At 44.0% G+C, this 18,767-nt stretch overlaps 2 protein-coding genes across 3 annotated transcripts; both read left to right on the forward strand.

Moving 5' to 3' along the window:
* The first annotated feature begins 8,676 nt into the window (after positions 1-8,676).
* LOC136950380 (gap junction gamma-1 protein-like) lies at positions 8,677-10,074 on the forward strand. Of its 2 annotated transcripts, XM_067244692.1 has the most exons (2): positions 8,677-9,542; positions 9,633-10,074. In XM_067244692.1, the coding sequence occupies exons 1-2, from the start codon at positions 8,677-8,679 to the stop codon at positions 10,072-10,074; spliced, it is 1,308 nt and encodes a 435-aa protein (XP_067100793.1). The 2 variants fall into 2 exon arrangements, with proteins under 2 accessions (XP_067100793.1, XP_067100792.1); XM_067244691.1 differs by having other exon boundaries at positions 8,677-10,074.
* Positions 10,075-14,224: 4,150 nt separating this feature from the next.
* Positions 14,225-18,112, forward strand: dbf4b (DBF4B-CDC7 kinase regulatory subunit). Its single transcript, XM_067244113.1, has 8 exons — positions 14,225-14,250; positions 14,386-14,428; positions 14,571-14,616; positions 15,789-15,923; positions 16,107-16,233; positions 16,442-16,575; positions 16,757-17,265; positions 18,021-18,112. The coding sequence occupies exons 4-8, from the start codon at positions 15,817-15,819 to the stop codon at positions 18,110-18,112; spliced, it is 969 nt and encodes a 322-aa protein (XP_067100214.1). The 5' UTR covers positions 14,225-14,250; positions 14,386-14,428; positions 14,571-14,616; positions 15,789-15,816.
* The last annotated feature ends 655 nt before the right edge of the window (positions 18,113-18,767 follow it).

The raw sequence follows: 18,767 nt of genomic DNA on the forward strand, positions 1-18,767 counted from the left end.
TTGGTTTGGATACATCAAAACCTATTTGAGGAAAGACTTGGCCTAGGATACACTATTAATAATAACTGTTTACTAAGCGTTTTGAACCTCTATTTATGACATTACAATAAATGTACATCTGTTCTACACGGTTTTACTATATAGTCATGTTTCCAACCAACCACATCATTAGAACCTATCATTAGGGCCCCAGAAAGAGAAATAACCTCAAGCCTCGCTAAAAAAGGAAGACAATTTTACATTTTATTACTCTACAAAATGTGGTATTTTCAATAAAGGCATTACTGCTTTTGCCTGCAAACCCCCCAGTTCTATTGCACTTCCACATGACATTCTGTAAAATGCCAAAGAAGGTTTTCTGTAAATGGGAGAGTGAGAAGAGAAGATCTCAGAGCACCTTTAAGCGCAGACATCTGTGCTTAAGAGCCTTTGAACTCTTAGGTAATTATCAACGTGCAGTAGCAGTTTAAATGATGCTGATGAAAACTAGAGGTGAGAAGTGTTATCCAGATGACTGCAGTGGCCGGTGCTCAGAAATGATCTGTGTGTGTCATCCTGTGTGCGCACAGGTGTGTCTCTGGGCATGCCTCCTTGTTTGTGTGTGTGTGTGTGTGTGTGTTACACAACTTGTAGATGAACCAAAAATGTCCCTAGAATGAGGCAGATGCATACCAAGCATATACACCATGCAGACACTCTCTCCTGCATACCGGGGGCCTCCTGGGGAAAAACCTTAGCATCCAGTCTATGCCCAGAACACACGGGACATTACACAATCCAGCCAGATGGTGTAATTTTAAGAGGCTGCGTTACTGTTAATGAGACAGGTCATTAAATCGTCCAGGCCTCCATTCATTTCTCAGTTAGGTAGACCTCTTGAAGTAGCAGATTTAGACTGTGTGGTCACCCGAGTAACCTCCACGACATCAAAATGGGAGCGTATCAAAAGGATTGCTTTTTTTGCCCGAATGGAAACAACGCTTAGGCTGGCTTTTCCTTCTTCATGTGTTGTGATGTCGTCATCACGTGGAGTTTAAACGCAGTGCTGTGCATTGTTCAAAGGACAGATCAAGTGTATCCTTAAGCGTGCCTCACTTTGCCCTCTGTCTCTCTCTGTCTGTTTCCCCCTCCTCGCTAGCAAGTGACGTTTGTTTTGTCACGTGAATGCATATGAGTGTTGAATGTTCGGAGGGGGTAGGGGACATTGGCTTCACGTAGGCTATGGTACACAAACATACACACACGCACACATCGTAACCTTTTGAGGGTCCCATCATGACTTCTGTAACTTGGGTGCATTCATTAGCACTTAAACAGATAGCTATTGACAGATGAATGGCAGCGGGCAAGATTAAGGTTCTTAAAGGGTATCTCTGTAGTTCTACAATGAGATAAAAAGAAGGTAACATGGAAGCATAGGTTGTCATCTAACCCCATTTGTAACTAGGTGGAGCCAGGCCAGTTCCGGGCCAGTTCAGGGCCAGTTCCAGGCCAGTTCAGGGCCAGTTCCAGGCCAGTTCAGGGCCAGTTCCGGGCCAGTTCCAGGCCAGTTCAGGGCCAGTTCCAGGCCAGTTCAGGGCCAGTTCCGGGCCAGTTCCAGGCCAGTTCCCCACCTTGCAGCAGGTGAGCGGGCAAACAAATGACCCTCCTCCAAAGTGTGGATTGTTGTGCCGCTACTCAACTACCTTCTCAGCTGTTGTGTTGACTGACTGAGCTACACTTCACCTCAGATCACCCCTACTAATTACAGCACACAGAAGTGTGTTCGGCTGCAGCCAAGCTATATTTAAGGCTAAAATGAGCACACTGATTTTTATTTAAATTATCTTCGGGGCGGGGGTGGGGGGGGAGACTCATTCTGTCTTCCTCTTCTTCCCTCGGCTAACAGTGGCTTGCGGCTAAAAGTTAGCCTGCTGCGGATCTCAGTATTTGCCTGATTGGTTGTTTGGGGGAAAAGGATGGCGTTGTATTGCGAAGAGCTGTACATTAGACTGCCAGATGATTTTTGTGCCAAAAATTTTTTTTTAAATGTTCTGCAAAATAAGATGGGATAACTGCTTACTTCACAAGAAAGGATATATCCTATAATTTCTGCACAGCTTTTAATTGTTTAAAAATGCTCTCTGGGATGTATAGCCTAGTCTCCTTTCCATGCCAAGTGGTGCTAAAGGAAAATAACCAGACCAATTCTAAATGAGCCCTGTGGTTGTTGTTGGCGTGTTTGTGGAAATGTTTGCTTAGAGCTCCGTGCAGCTATCCCTGAGTTGCCCATTTGTCATGTGTACATTTGCACGCAAACAGTACAGTAAAAAAAGCGCTTGAATTAAAATGTGAATGTGGTTTAGAATAGAAACCAGCAGGTAAAGTGATCCTGGATAAGACACGTCGGTAAACATGGTCCTTTTTCCTTGGCCTAAATCCTATCTTCTGTATTAACATCTAATTTTAGATGTGCATCAATGACAAATATAAGACAAATAGATTTTGTTTAAAACTCATGATTTTTGGTCATTAAGAACATCCGTTTTATTCTACATTAGCCATAACAATGAAGCGGGTAATGAAACAATTTTCTACTTATAAATGTGAACACGACAGACGCTGCAATATCAATTGCGGAAACTTTTCTGAACTACTGTGTTCCCCAACCTTACTGTTTGAAAGAAATGATATTTACTCTCCTATATAAGAACAGTATGCACAGCACAGTTTATGTTGTGTACTGTGTTAGCATGGCAGGCAAATGCACTGGACCCTATGGAGGGAATGTGTAGACTACTCGTTAGCCTACTACGCTCTGGGGAACGGTTTGTAACAATAGCAATTATGGTTAGACATTCCGTGGTTATCATTACTCTTCCCTTTGTGTACTGTAAGTGTGTGTTTAGACAAGGGATTGAATGTACTGCGATTAAAGTAAACAAGTTGTTATTTGGAGAACACGATGTGAGGGATGGGTAATGTGTGTAGCTTTGTGTGTTTGTGTGTGTGTGTGTGTGTGTGTGTGTTTCTGCACTGCACAACCTAGGGAAACTCCCCAGTAAACTTGATTTGTGAATCAATCCATGCAGTAAGTTTTCTGATAAATACGACTGACGACGTGCCAGCTTCAGTCCCTTTGCTGCCAGGGAAGAGCTCTATCGGAGCATAACATAAACGACTGATGTCTTGTTTCTTGATTGCGTGTCTGTGAACGGAAGGCAGACAGACAGCGTCAGAAGACTCGAGCGTTTTTCTGTTGCTTGTATCCTTAGTTTACATTTAGTCATTTAGCAGACGCTCTTATCCAGAGAGACTTACAGTAAGTACAGGGACATTCTCCCTTAGGCAAGTAGGGTGAAGTGCCTTGCCCAAGGACACAACGTCATTTGGATGGCATAGCCAGGAATCGACATAGCAACCTTCTGATTAATTGCCCGATTCCCTCACCACTCAGCCATCTGACTCCCTTCTCCAGTGTTTAGTTTCTTCTTCCCACACGCACAACATGCACTGGGAAGGGAGTAATGGCAACGTCTGAGAATTTTGACATATGCAGCCCTATGTGTGTTCAACATGACTGCGGTTACCCGACAGCAGCTGTCACTATGGCGATGTCAAGAAGTCACTCCAGACTGGGAAGCTCAGAGGGCCATGGAGAAGTTGAGGACACAGCCCCGGATCATCCCTCAGTCAACCACAGTACATTTAGTCATTTAGCAGACGCTCTTATCCAGAGTGACTTACAGAAAGTACAGGGACATTCCCCCGAGGCAAGTAGGGTGAAGTGCCTTGCCCAAGGACACAACGTCAGTTGGCATGACCGGGAATCGAACTGGCAACCTTCGGATTACTAGCCCGATTCCCTCACAGCTCAGCCACCTGACTCCTACAGTACTGTCCGTCTCCTGTTCTCAGCTCAGCCTCGCTCTCTCCTCCGCTGCACGTCGCAGTCGCACGCCCGCCGTCCTCCGTTAGTCCCTCTCAGTGCACACTTGTGTGTCCTCAACTTCCAAGTAGTTACAGTTGTCCTTGTCCCTGTCTAGGGGTCTGTGGGTGATTATCTTGATTGTGATGATCTGGGATGTTGTCATTGTGTCGTCATGCTCGCCACTGGCACAACAGTTTGCTTGCGTGCCGAAAACTAGTCTCATGTCCTTGCAGACTTCTCCCCGTCTCCTTCCATCTGTCTTCACTCTGTGACGCGTGTCATCATCTCCTTCCAACCAGTTGGAGACAGACCTCCGATATCATTCTATTTGTTTTGCATACACACCGGATTGTCCTCATAATAACATTCATGTTTGTGATTCACACGTTTTAGTCACACGGTTTATCCGTCATCTTCTTGTTCCACGTCTACAGAGGTCAGTCTGTGTTACACATGGATTGTATTGTGTTCTGTTGTTTGGTTAAAGATAACAGGTTACATAGACAAGGTTAACGTCCTGCTTACTGGAGATAAGAAGTAGTTGGAATGGTACAGAAGGAAAAGGTTTCAGCGTTTCAAACCTCACCAGGAACAGGAAACAACTCTGTCCCGACATCATGGCCATTACAAACGGTATTTCCATAAGGAAATCGCTCTTACACCAATTTTCTTTTTTTTTTAGTAGTATTGAAATGTGTAGTCTCTGAATTGCCTCATCCAAATTGCTCCTTTAAATCAGAACAAAAATCACTCTTATTATTTGGTTCACTACAACTATTCAAAATCTGGATGGCATTACCTCTGAGCTCTCTCACTGGACCAGGGGCGTAGCCAGAATAATCGTTTTGGTCAGGCCTAGAAAAATATGGATAAACATATTTTCAGTTTTTGTACTTATTTACTTTGCGATGTGCACCCGGTGCATCATTTTTCAGAGATATTTTCGTTTTTGGGTAGGCCTTAGAACAAATTGGGTAGGCCTGTGCCTACCCAGGACTACCTGTGCCTACCCAGGCCTACCTGTGGCTACCCAGGCCTACCTGTGACTACCCAGGCCTACCTGTGCCTACCCAGGCCTACCTGTGACTACCCAGGCCTACCTGTGACTACTGTGGAAGAAATTGGGATTTCTTGCGTGCATACATTAATCACTAATCCATAGAACTAGTCATTGGATACTAGTTAGTACGTTTATCATGTAAGCTTGCTATTAATAACAGTATATTGTGTCTATGTGTCAGGTTAATAGATGTTCGGGGTCAGGAGAAAGTACTGGCTAAACGGTCCTTGTCATGACTACAAGGAGAGCTCCAACTATGAACTCTCTAGTGTGAGAGTTGTCATGTGTTGGGAGCAGTGAATCTTTTTCTCTGAGACTGTTGTAACGTCATTCCTGCCTGACTGTCACAATCTATGTTTACATTCTTGTGCCCTATAAAAGATGGTCCTCCGGCTTTCAGAGCGGAGAGAGACCTGGTTGAGACCTAAGCTTGGTGTTGTGTTGTCATTTATGGTCAGAAGACTGGTTTTCTCTCCCAATCTGCAGATTGATAAATACATATTAAAATCCAGAACTCAACTGAACTTAGTCACTCCGTTTATGAAGAGACGGACAAAACACTTTCTTCATCACTACCCAGGCCTACCTGTGCCTACCCAGGCCTACCTTAGGCTACGCCTCTGCACTGGCCGTTATTTATGTCCTCTAAACGCACACGCCTGCTCTGCGTTTGTCCTCACCCCTTCTATTATAATTTTTCTGCTGATGTTGTACAACTTTCTCCTTCCCACAGTCTAAAACTAACTTATTGCCTTTGCACCAGGGCATGCCTTTGTGATATGTCAATTTGTCTTGTCAAACTCAATTCATCCAAATGCAATGCCTCTTCCCTCTAGCCAAGTACTCACCTCCCCAATATCTCTCCATGACACTTAACTGTACCATTGCTTCAGATGCTGAAATCTTAACTCAATACTATAGGCATTCTGATACCTAGTATATTGTTCTTCACTATTATATATGTGTGATAATTATTTATTTGTATTTAGAGACATTAACCACCAGCCATACAAAACATTTCTCTCTGTCTATGTGATAGGGATTTCTCAACTGAGATCAACAATAATTGTGAAGATTGTTTTTTTATATTGAAAGTTCACTAAAATCCCATTACCAATACAGCAGGTCAGGGTAGCTTGCATACAAAACTCTGGAAACATGCAACTAAAGGTTATGAATCATCTCCTGCATCCTTCTTTTTAGGGTTAAAACACTCAATATGTCACCGGTTCAAATCAGGTTTTAATCGTTCTAATTGAGCTTGTTAGTGGGATGAAATTTACAGAATGGAGATTGAAAGCTGCAGTAAATGTCCCGCAGTGATGTCTTCTTCCACAGGGAGCTGTAGTAGAGTGGTTTCTGTCAAGGTTAATTATGCACTAAGGAACATTAGACCAAACCAGCAAATACTGTTCTACAGAGTAGGTTGAAAATTTACTGATTATTCCATGTTAAATTCCACCACATCTTCAGTGTTTTACTTTGACCATTCCGATGTTTATTTCTTTAGCGCCATGCATTTTTAATAATTGGAATAATGATTTGATTAAGAGAGTCAGATCTTTGGGTGATACTTCATGTTGTCCAATCATAATCTATCTGATTTTATTAGGTTTGTTGGTAGAAAGTTTGTTTTAGGTTTCCCTCTGCCTGTATCCCATTCTTCTGATCACTTATGTTTCCCCAATCTTTTCAATCCATAATAGTCTCTTGTTTATGGATAAATTAAATTCTAGGACATAAAGATACATTCATATGACTAGCCAGAAAAATATATTTTGAATGATGTTCATTTTTCCAAAGGCATTCAACCAAGAAAGACTTTGGCCAAGTGACCTGATAGTGTTGTTGGAGGATTTTTACATTCCTCCAAGACCACCTGAGACACAGAGACTCGTCTCATCTGCTGGGGGCTATCAGAGTAACCTCCTGCTACTGCACGCAAGTTTAAGCCGTTCAATTCATTTAGAAGTATTGTCTGGTACTTCAGACCAACTTCTCATGCAGTCATTTAGTTTTGAACTAATACTGATCACTGACACTATCTGCTCTTCAGAGTAACACTGCTGGGCAAGCACTCAGGAAAAGGTTGTTATGGATATAGAAGATATTCTTACCTTATTTTACACAGAAGAAGGTTGGATAGAGAGAGTATTGACATACATCAATTAAACAACATTCATTTAAGACTGTTATATTTTGTCTGGTCAGACAGAGTGTTTTTTTTTGCACTGAATTGGTTGATTTAGTTTATATAAAACAGGTGCACACTTCAACTAGACTAACTTTTTAGTTTTGCGTCTGAGGATGGTTTGGGAAGGTTCTTTGTGAGGGAGTCACGTGTGTGTAGTGTATTAATACTCAAACATGTTCCAGATTACCTCTTGGCAGATGTTTGAGGAGGCATCAAATGTTAAATATTGAATTTTGTAGTGTGCTTTTTTCTAAAAGTGCAGAATTTAGGTATTTTTCTTTTCCATATATTTCAGACCATAAAAAGTCATGTTGTCTCTGGCAAGCTATTTGTTTCTTTGGACCTGTTTTATACCGACCACCATAATACTTTTAAACACTCCAAAGTGCAGTGGACCAGATTTTCAGGGCCCCATTTCTGTTATACATTTCAAGACAACTATGTACAGTAGCTGTTAGCTCACTGTACAAATTGTATACATCCAGCTCAGGCATTCGACCCTGCCTGTGTGATTGTGTGGGAACTGAGATGTGTTTGTCAGCTTGTGGACGTGTGTCGTGTGATGTGAACATGTTTGTGTCTGCTTATAGATGCTACTGCTGATGGAAACTCTTCTGCAACGCAGAGGTCTTTACCTTCCTCCACATGGTAATAATCAGGGTTTCCCCCAGCACTTTTCAGTTAAGGCGGCCGCCTAAGCAACACATACAGGTTTTTTTTATAGCGATATCCGCCATTGTCCTGTTTTCTCCCTTCCATTCCAAACCGTGTCTCCCTTCTCTGCAGAACGCATTGGAGGAAAAACTTTTTGCGCCCCAAACCCCACCCTACCACCTTAACTAACACATTTTCTGCGGGAAACCCTGAATAATGAATAACCGGCCTGACACTCTGCCCTGGCTAATTGTAAGCATGTGTCTTCTATAGAAAGGGGCTCATTTTTATGCCAGTGTCTTCAGGTTAAAGGGGGCACAGTGAAAATCTGCTGGAGGGGGCTCCTGCAGAGGCTTATGCACACACAGGCCCACAAACACACACCTGGACGCAGAAATCCATCAGCGCCCTGTCTGGACAGCACACAGGCAGATGTTCCAGGGTCGTTTGTCTTTCTGAGGTTTCTTTATTGTTGGTTTGTCCTTATTTGTAGTGGAATTTTGAAACTAACCATACTGACAAGGCACTATTTATTTCACTTCAACTTGACTGAATGTTTTAGATATACGTATGTCTACACCACTATTACCACTGATGAATATTCTTTTGCCAGTCATGCGTCCTTACATGTCTTAATATTTGGGGATTCAATTCTAATTTAACAATTGCTAAGTTTATATCTATGAATGTTTCTGTAATGTATGCTCCACTGTCCATCCAGTAACTCCACTCAGAATAAAAACTAACCTTCCATCTATTCTTTCTCTTGTCTTCCTCGGAGGCTTGCGAGTGAGGAGTGAGGGAGTGTGTGGGTCACCTCTCTCTCTCTAAGCCCTCCCCCCCACCACCACCACCACCATGAGCTGGAGCTTCCTCACCCGTCTGCTTGAAGAGATCCACAACCACTCCACCTTTGTGGGCAAGATCTGGCTGACTGTGCTCGTGGTCTTCCGCATCGTGCTGACCGCTGTCGGCGGCGAATCCATCTACTACGACGAGCAGAGCAAGTTTGTCTGCAACTCTGGCCAGCCGGGCTGCGAGAACGTGTGCTACGACGCCTTCGCCCCGCTGTCCCACGTCCGCTTCTGGGTGTTCCAGATCATCCTGGTGGCCACGCCCTCGCTCATGTACCTGGGCTATGCCGTCAACAAGATCGCCAGGCGGGAGGAGGGTCGGGGGGACTCGGAAGAGGGTGGTCCGTCCCAACAGAAGCACAGGAAGCATTACTTGGGAGGGAGGAGACAGCATCGGGGCATTGAAGAGGCGGAGGACGACCAGGAGGAGGATCCCATGATCTACGAGGTGCCCGAGGCGGAGAGCGACGGCTGTAAGGGTGCCGCCGGAGGGGCCACCGACGGGCAAGGCCAAGGCAAGGTGCGTCACGACGGGCGACAACGAATCAAGGAGGACGGGTTGATGCGCATCTACGTCGTCCAGCTGCTGGCACGCTCCCTGTTGGAGGTGGCCTTCTTGGGCGGACAGTACGCTTTGTACGGCCTGAGGGTCCCCGACACTTACGTGTGCTCCGGGCGACCGTGCCCTCATCGCGTGGACTGCTTCGTGTCTCGACCGACGGAGAAAACCATCTTCCTTCTCATCATGTATGCCGTCTCTCTGCTTTGCCTGGCACTGAACGTGTGGGAGATGCTCCACCTCGGGGTGGGCACCATCTGCGACATCCTTCGCACCCGACGCGGGCCCTTGTCTGAGGATGATTTGTACGGGCTGGTAAGTGGTCCGATGGGGCCCGAGGAGCATCCCGCTAGAAACCAGGGAGGAAGTAGTGGAGGAGTCGGGGGGGAAGGATACGGCAGCTACCCTTTCTCCTGGAACACACCTTCAGCACCGCCAGGCTACAATATTGCCATCAAGCCACCTCTCCTGCCAGCAGGTAACCAGGAGAAGCTTCCCTTCACTGACCTCAGCAATGCGAAGATGGCATGCCGGCAGAACCACGCAAACATAGCCCAGGAAGAACGTCGTCAGTATGCTAGTAACAATGACAACTTCCCAGCAAGTGGGAAGGGTGATGCCAACGGGGTCCTTCAGAAAGAGATCCTGCAGGCGCAGGACAGACTTGAGGCAGCAATCCAGGCCTACGGCCAAAAGCAGAATCATAGCATTCCCGGCAAGGCCCACCGTGACCGCAAACACAGACAAAATTCAAAGCATGCCTCGAGCAAGGCCGATAGAGGAAGCAGCAGCAACAGCAGCAGCAGTAAGTCTGGAGAGGGCAAAGGCTCCGAGTGGATCTGATAGCAGAAAGATACAAGCAGAAGAAAAATGGACGCCTCCAGGAGTTGCTACAGGTGATAAAGATTGGTTTCTCTTGCTTTCGAAATGAGCATGAGCGAAATGAGCATGCCCCACACACACGTACAGCATAATGACGATTCAAATTTTTGTTTTGATTTACTGGAGGCGGTAGCAGTTATGGTGTTTTTCGAATATCGTCTAGTTGTTAATTGAAGTGACTGCCATAAAAAGAAAGGAATAATGAATCATACAAACATTTTCAGACAACTCTCCATGTCTGTTGTTGGTGCTATGATACTATCTTTGCTTCCATGAAGAAATGTTGTATGCTGTATCCATGTATTCATCTAAAGTGCCTTAATGCTCATAGATGCAAACCTAAAATAAGATTTGTTTTTCATGTGGTTTTAATTTTATTTTGAGAAAGGAACTTAGCTAGAGGTTTATATTGTTAGTTGAACAACGTCGTACCTCTGTCTCTTGGGTGCCACCCAGGGGTCAAAGTTACTCTACAGTTTTCTGTGCTAGTCATCAAAGACAGTTGTGTCTTTGATTCCAAAAGATAACTGTCTTTATAACAGAAGAGATACTTTCTAAAGCAGCAAAACATTTGGCTATGAGCAAATGCAAAGGGTTGTGTTTGATTTTATGCCAGCGGCCATTATTTTTTCTTTTTTTGTGCCAATTGTCAAATGTTTGAAAAAAACTTTTGCCTTCCTTCTTTAAATATTCAATACAAATATGTAATATTTCTGTTGTATAGCACAGTCTTGCTGTATAGGAGAGAGTTTAGGAAAGACCAGTTACTGTTTTATGCGGAACTGCTGGGGCAGTTTGTTAGTGTTTAAGAGTGTTTGAGGAATAATTTAGCCATATTTGTTGAAAGGCATTTTATAAAGCATTGTTTATATTTTCATAATGTGTATGACAGTTATTGTTTTGTTTGATCGTGTTTGGAAATGGCAAATAATCAGCACTTTGGTTTTCAAAAAGTATGTTTTATAGTTTGTTGAAAATATCCAGTTGATGACAATGTTCCATATAAAAAGAAAAAAAAATGTGGATATTTTGCTTCACTTTTTTACATGAATGTGAGGTGATGCTGTTTAATACCACAATATGTTGTATAAAATAAATGGAGGGTGGCCTGTGAAAATTATTATGTTTCAGTCAAGCCACAGGTTAATTTGATTACCCTTTTTCAAATTTAAATGTTGAAGAAGCTTAAAGCTCAAACCCTATGCACTGTAGCCTGGTCCTAACCAGACTCTCGTACATTTCATTTGTACAGAGAGTCTGGGCTCGCTCCATTGACAAGCGTTAACTTCCTTGAAGGCGGGTACTCTGTTGAAGTTTAAACTATTGGATCTGCCCAGAGCCACTCTGGATCTGCCATAACCAATCTCTAGCGTTCGACTTAGACAAATCCTTCACCACTAACGGAGCTAGCTGGAAGATCAAACGAACCCCGTGGGGATCAAAGATTGTTCTTGCTCCGGCTTTAACTTCTGGATATTCGGCAGCGTTGCCACAACGGACCGAATGGCTTTGCTCGCTTTCTCCGCAACCATTATGGAACTACAACTCAAACTAGCGCACAACATCAACGTCATCGTTCTCAGCCACTCCCTCTGTTCGCTGATTGGACCGGTAAAAAGTTTACCGGAGACATCTGACTAATATACCTAAAGCCCAGACGCAGTACAGAAGCAAAATGCCAATGTTTCCATTTTACAATTTACAAGAAAAACAGGGTGCATGCTCAGAATTCTTTTGTAATGCCAAATAAATAAACTAGGTTTATAGTATATTGTATTTTCTGTGGTATTTTCATCTCCATTCTCCTTATGGTTTTGATCCAAAAGAATTGAGTATGCAATATGATAGTCATTAGTAAAACGTATTTCTAAGTGAGATAAGCTAAAGCCCTAATTGCATCAAAGATACTAAATGTTTGAGTCAGCTAAAACTGAACAAAGTGAGATAAGCTGTTGGCCTAATTGCATCAGAGTTAACTGAATGTTTGAGTCAGCTAAAACCTATGACTAGAATTCAGATATAGAAGTTGCAAATATGTGAATCCATAAAGAAGTATGCTACCATGTATATTTACTAATCGTTTATTTTATTAATAGCGTATTGTATAAGCATAATTATTATTATAGCCATCTTTCAAATATTATTCTAAAATGCTTTCTGCTAATCTTGGCCCTTCACTTCCTTAGCTAAATTAACATTAAATGTGTAGCTACAATGCTCCACTAGTTGTACCATTTGGCATTTGGCTTGCCGTAGACAACAATATGTTCACGTCACATGACAGATGGAGGGGAGTTTGAAATCGGCGGTTGCGGCTTCAAGTAAAAATTTGATTGTCTTTTTACTATTTGGGGAATTTTTCCTTCGGTTCATTAAACTTTTTGCAACTGTAGTTCAATCGCAAAGTAAGTTCAATATTGTATCTATATTTGGAGTAGTGTTCTGTTAGTTAGCTAGCTACAAAGAGCCCATGGGCTCTTTGCAGCCCATCTAGGCTAGTGCTAGCTAGCAAAAGCTAAGTACTGTACTACTAGCTGGTCTTTTATACTCGTTGCTACTAGTGTTGTGCTACTGATAGCATGCCAACGCGTTAGCAAGTAACCAGCTAGTGTTGGCTAGATAGTTCAAATGCAATTTAAATAGCCTAGCTACGTAACGTAATCTTAGTATCGTTAGCTATATAACTTGTTTTGGTGTCAAACCTTAAAAGAGACTGACAAAATATGACATTTATGGATCGCATTTCATTGTCCATTCGGTTGTTTTTAGATTTAAGTTAGTCTGAGTGATAAGCAACAGCAGCAGAGTTAAAGCGCGACTTGAGGTGGAGGGTCCGCCACCATGCAGCCTAATCGACCTGGGAGAAACCACCACTTGGGTGTGCTGTCCTCCGGGGAAAGGAAGCTGGAGGGGAAATCCTTCTACCTGGATTCTGTCAAGAGTCGCCTTGCAGCTGTGCTGTTGGAGGCCATCTCCAGCCTCGGAGGGGTAAGGAGACTGGAGGGCAGGTTTTGTACATGTGTAGGTTGAAGCAGTAGCTACGTAATGGTAATAGATACCCACATATACTGTATTTACTTTAATTAATACGTTTAAACTGTAGAGTTTAATGATTGAAAATAAGTACAGTGGAGTGTGCATGGCATGCATGCATAGATTATTGCACAGAACCACATTAAACAATGGTTTACAATGAGACAATTTCTCCCCCTGATCCTTGCAGGTAGTTGAGGATTTTCTTCACAAGGACATCAGCTGTGTGGTGACTGGAAGCCTGGAGGGGTTCAAGGGTCCGAGGGCGGAGGCCATCCGAGAAGGGTCTGACGGGATGAGAGGTGAGGCAGTGAGCTCCCCCCACCCCTCCAAACAGCGAGAAGGTATTCTCATCAACAGCAAAGGGAATCATCCCGGCACCCCTAGACCAATGGTATGTACTGCTTTTGACGTTTACATTATATCTGTCCTCATTTACAGTACAATTCTTAGATTCATAATCTTGGTTACAGGAATTCAAAATGGGCCTTGAGGTATTATACTGTTTTTGTCAAAGGTTTTCTTTGTTGCAAACAAAGAGTAGGCAATTTGCTTATGTCTCCGGCCTGTCCTGTGTTTTTGTAGATGTGTGGCAGCCGTGGGAAAGTCCTGCTAGAGAAAGCCATTCGCAATAAAGTAAGTGCACGATGATGCTGTTTTGCATTGACAATATGTAGTGCCGAGTTTTGTTGTTGAATGGATGTACTTTAGGATGTAGTTGACACTTCATTGGTGCTCAACTGTTGTTTTGAAGTAGATTTATGTTGCAGGACCGACTTCAGGGTGGAAGTGTGCTGGCCAATGCTAGTTCATGGGGTGTGAAGATTGTCCATGTGGATGGTATCCTTTTCACTGCACACTACTTCATTTAATTAATCACATCATCAACTTAATTTGTTGTAACCTAATTGTTAATCATATGTTGATTGAATTATACAAGAAATTAATGCATATAGATGATATAGACATGCTTGTATTGAGTTTAAGCAAACAGAAGATGGCGCCATATAGTACATAAACACCATGGTCCTTAATGAAGTTGAAGATTTCCTTTCTTTTGTAAAACTGTTGAAAGTTGAGTGCTCCAAGGTCAAGAAGCCAGAGGTAATATGGTTCAGGCTTAAGTCTTATCCCATTTGTACTCTAATCAATACTTAAAATGTGATACCGTTTTAGAGAAAAGAGATTGTTTTGTATAGTGTTTCTGTTGTTTTAAAATGTATCATTTATTTCATCCAGCAGAAGAATACCAAAAAGTGTTCTACAACACGGGTAGTCAAAGGTCAGTAGCCATCCACTGATTTTGTTAGGTTGCTGTACATTTATTTTCAAGCAAAAACATCCACCGTTTGACTTGTGTATTAGATGTTTTTATATTTGTTGCTCCAACATTTCCTCTTTTCATACTTTTTAATTATTTTCAGCCGTTGCTTTGAAGGCTCCATACCTGAAAGTTGAGGACATATGCAGGTGAGTGCCCTTTCCTCTCTCGGTATGTCCAGCAGTTCTCTGTTCCACAACCCTACTTCCTCTGTGGAGTCTGGATGCGGGAAATCGAAGCCAAGTGCAACAAGACACTGAGGCCTTTGTGTCTCCGCTGTGCCAATGTTTTCCCTTTCAAAAATACCTTTCAACTTAATCTGACCCTTCTAAAGTAAAGGCATCTTCACCTTTCTCCTCATCCCATCCCATAATCCCCCTACCATAGTCTCTACTAGCGTAGGCAGGTGGGGAGCATGGCTAGCCTTTAAAGTTTTATTGTGACCTTCAGAAGGAATAAAGAGAGCATAGAGGGCCTGTTCAATGTCTCTGCTGGAGCTCCCAGTTTACTTCTCAGCACATGGACTTGCTTTACTTACTAGCAGTCAAATGACCAGTCGATTGAAAAAGAAAGTTGGCAATAGGCGGTTTGTTAACGCAGAGGTAGGAGGCCAAATAAAAGAAATCTTTGAATTAAACTTGAAAGTGACCCAAACGTTTCCAAGGAGGCCATGAGGAGATCTCCCAGACATGCTACAGTGTTAGTGCTCTAGACGCTGAGCAGAGGAACAGATGCAGTGCGCCGCTCGGTTGCTAAGGGCCCATCGGAAACCACACTCTGGGTGGTGGAGGTGCCCTGCATTGTTTCTCTCCTTTCCACCCCACCCAGCGCCAGTCCCAAGCCTTATGTTTCATCCGGGGCTGATTTTCTTAATTGAACTTGTTTAGGAGTCCTGTCAGGTAATGTGACAAGTGCAACGGAGCAAAGCTGCTCCCCAGGGTCTCACAGGCTCAAGCGGAGGATACGATTTCTTGTCTGCCTTGCATTTTCAAGCAGCACTGCTGTGGCATGAACGTGGCAGGGGATCTCCAATGCGCTAACAGATCTTTTCAGCTGTCCTATAATTTCAGCTAATTAAAGAGGCTATTGCCGATGCATTTGGCCTTTTCCAATGGGAAAGAAAGCGCATGGCATCTGAGCCTTTTGGATGTGTCGCCTGTTTGTTTGATACATAGGAAGGTGGAAATGATGTAGCCTTCATCCACAGTATCCCTGTTCAACGTGCACTGCTGTTGAATTATTTTTATGCAATGATCATATTATATGAATATTTGGTGTGTGTATGTATATGTTTAATCTCATGTTGTTATTTTGGGAGTAGGAAATACAAGCCCCTGCATCTGCAGTCCATGGTCTTCCCTGCTCTGCACCTGCATGGCTGCCGCTTCAGTCCCTTCGAGCCACCTCCACCTCCTCAGCCTGAGAGGGTCAAAGAGCAGAGCCAGAACAAAGCTAGGTTTGTCTCACACCTGGCCCAAGCCCAGCATTGTCATTTATATATATATATATATATATATTTGTATTTTTTTGTCTGATCTGAACATCTCCATTGGCTTTTGAATTTAGAGAAATGTCAGTGTTGGTAGATGAACAATCCCTGTTTAAATTCTGAGCCTTTTTTGTTTCTTTTTCTCATCAGAGTCAGGGTTAGCACCAGCGAAGCACCGCTCCTACATACCCCATCACTATCCTGTGTACCCCAGGCACGCAGGAAGAACCTGGGCTACTGCGAATGCTGTCATGAGCCCTTCAAGGATCAGGATGAGGTGAGACATGTTTCAATGGATGTTTGAATATATGTATGTATAGTTAACATAAATGTTTTTTTTATTGTTATTATTATTTATTGCTGGCATTGTCATGTGTTTTGTTAAAGACAAAACATTTGTTCTCATCTCTCTATATCTGTCTCGTTTGTACTGAATATTTTAAACTTTTTAAAACCGTTCCAATGCTGTTTACTCGACACGGCAGCATTTGCAGTCAGAGCAGCACCGTCGATTTGTGCAGGACTCTTCGAACTACAATGTGGTGGAGCAGTTGGTGGTTGACATGCAGCCAGGCTTCGACCCTGATCCAACACAGGAGCCAACAGCTACACTAATGAGGTGAGTGCACCTGACTGGTAACAGTGGCAGCACATTTCCTCAAGGCCTTCAATTCTAATAGTACAACCATTAAATCTGTGCCACAATATATAAAAATAGATCTATGTAATATAATCTTTCAGCATATGCTAAGTGATTTTCCTCTCCTCTTTTGTCCCTCCTCTGTGTGGCAACCCCCTAGATCTCCTGACCTGGAAACTGACACTCCAAGTGAGACAGAGCATGCCATCCAGACCCTGCTGATCCAAGGTTCACCATCCTGCATCCTGGCTGAGTGTCCCAACCACATCACCAGGCCAGCCACACCCACAGAACCACCTGACCCTGGGCCTCTTTCCCCATGCCCTGACCCCCCGGGCCAGTCCTCCAGCCACTACTCCCAACCACCTCCCCTCAGCCCTCAATGTTTGGATCCATCTGACATCGTTGAGCCCCACAGCCCCTACTCCGAGCCCCCTGTCCTCAGCCCACAAGCCTTCCACCAGCCCCCAGAGATAGAAGATGCCGTAGTGCTGTTGGAATCAGATCCAGGTCATCGGACTATCCAGGTGGCTTTCCATCAACCTCCCCTTCCTGTTTATTGTTTGGATCATAAGGTAGAAGGACCGAGTCATGACAGACTGCTTGTAGGGGACGACCGTCTCACACTCGGACGGGCCCTCAGGGCAGGAAGTGGGGGCTTGGGCATCGGTAGGTCTAAGTCCCTCCTTCAAGCCTGTAGCACAAAACACAACCCCAGGAAACGCTTCAGGTCAGCGAGCCCTGACCACAGTGCCAACAAGAGGAGAAGGACGTCACTGATTGGATGTCAGAGGTCTGACCCAAGCCAAGGCTTTAGTACTGGTTGGACCATGCAAGAAGCTAAAATGTTAATCACATCGACACATGAGCCAGTAGTTAAAGTCACTTTGAAGCCGGTGGAAACTGGTGGAACTGTGGCTCACGAACACATTGTGAAACAGCTCGATGGGAATGGATGTCCAACAATGATTTCACACACACAAGATACCATAGACCAAGGTAGGTCTGACACCAGTCATCAGTCTGGGCTCAGTTGTGGCCTGGCAAATGAAAGCTGTCCTGTAGTGGTGGGTGACAAAACAACAAATTCATTGCAGAGAGAAGAGTTTGGTACCACGTACCCTACTTTCCTTTTCCCTGCTGCTACCACCTTTCCCAGGATATCAAACCCGGCTGTGCACGGCTCATTTTGTAATAGGAACCCCTCTCGAGACATTTGTATAAGACAACAGAACTGTCCAGATGTTCCAAACAGCAGGTTTATCTCCCCCAGAGATGGAACTCTCTGCCCCGCCTCCAGCCAAGATTCCCACCCTTCCCTGTCCCAGTCTTACTCCTCTGTCTGCATCGAGTCGGCCCTCATCCCTGACCTGGCAACTCCCTCATCCTCCAACTCTGACTGGGACTGTGGGCTTGTGTTCCAGCTCGGTCCTGCCCCAGCTCTCCTCCCAAGCATAGAGGGGCGCTGTGGGCTGGATATGGAGATGCTACAGAGACCATGCACATGGATGCATAACACTAGCTACAATTCACATCTCAGCTCTGCTCTTCGGCTGCCTGTCTCACCGCCCTCACTTTGTGGGGACGAAACTGCCCCCTTGCCATTCTCCAGGACTGTGATGCAGAGTGTGGAAGTACAACATTGACCTTGGTTTTGACTATATTCAATCTAACAAAAGGTTTAAAAAAAACAAACAATCTACGTCACTCAATGTGAACTAAGCAACAACAGAAACTGTGTCTAGAATGTCAGTATTAGATCTAGGAATCTAAGAAGGAGACCGTTTCTATTGTCCTTGTGTTTTGACCCATCCCTAATCCGCGTATAGCTCCAGCCCATATTTCATGTCTTGTGTTGACTTGTGTCTTTCTGCAGTGCGCAGAACACACAATGGTATTGAGAATGTAATGAGGCTTTGCAGGTGGGGGCATTTCTCAATTAGCTAGAGTGCTGTTTCTGGGTCGGGTCCCACCTCTGGAGATGGTCAAACAGGCTAAACGTTAAGTGAGTCAAGGACTCCAGGCTCTAAGCCAGAAAACTGACTGATTAATCTGAAATGGCTCGCTCTTATTTTGAAGGTGGTCCAACAAAAGGCTGGGAGGGTGAAAGGAATACGGTGTTCTATGTGTAACATTGTACCAGGAGGGTGTATCTACCATCATACTGCTTT

Source organism: Osmerus mordax, chromosome 10, assembly GCF_038355195.1.
Source record: "Osmerus mordax isolate fOsmMor3 chromosome 10, fOsmMor3.pri, whole genome shotgun sequence".
NCBI classification, from domain to species: Eukaryota; Metazoa; Chordata; class Actinopteri; order Osmeriformes; family Osmeridae; genus Osmerus; species Osmerus mordax.

Excerpts from the sequence above, each read along its gene's own strand:
- dbf4b (XM_067244113.1), top strand. The coding sequence starts at position 15,817 with ATGGTCTTCCCTGCTCTGCACCTGCATGGCTGCCGCTTCAGTCCCTTC. Across the intron at positions 15,924-16,106 it reads CAGAGCCAGAACAAAGCTAG|AGTCAGGGTTAGCACCAGCG; the intron begins GTTTGTCTCACA and ends TTTTCTCATCAG. Across the intron at positions 17,266-18,020 it reads AAGTGGGGGCTTGGGCATCG|CTCGGTCCTGCCCCAGCTCT; the intron begins GTAGGTCTAAGT and ends CTTGTGTTCCAG.
- LOC136950380 (XM_067244691.1), top strand. The coding sequence starts at position 8,677 with ATGAGCTGGAGCTTCCTCACCCGTCTGCTTGAAGAGATCCACAACCAC.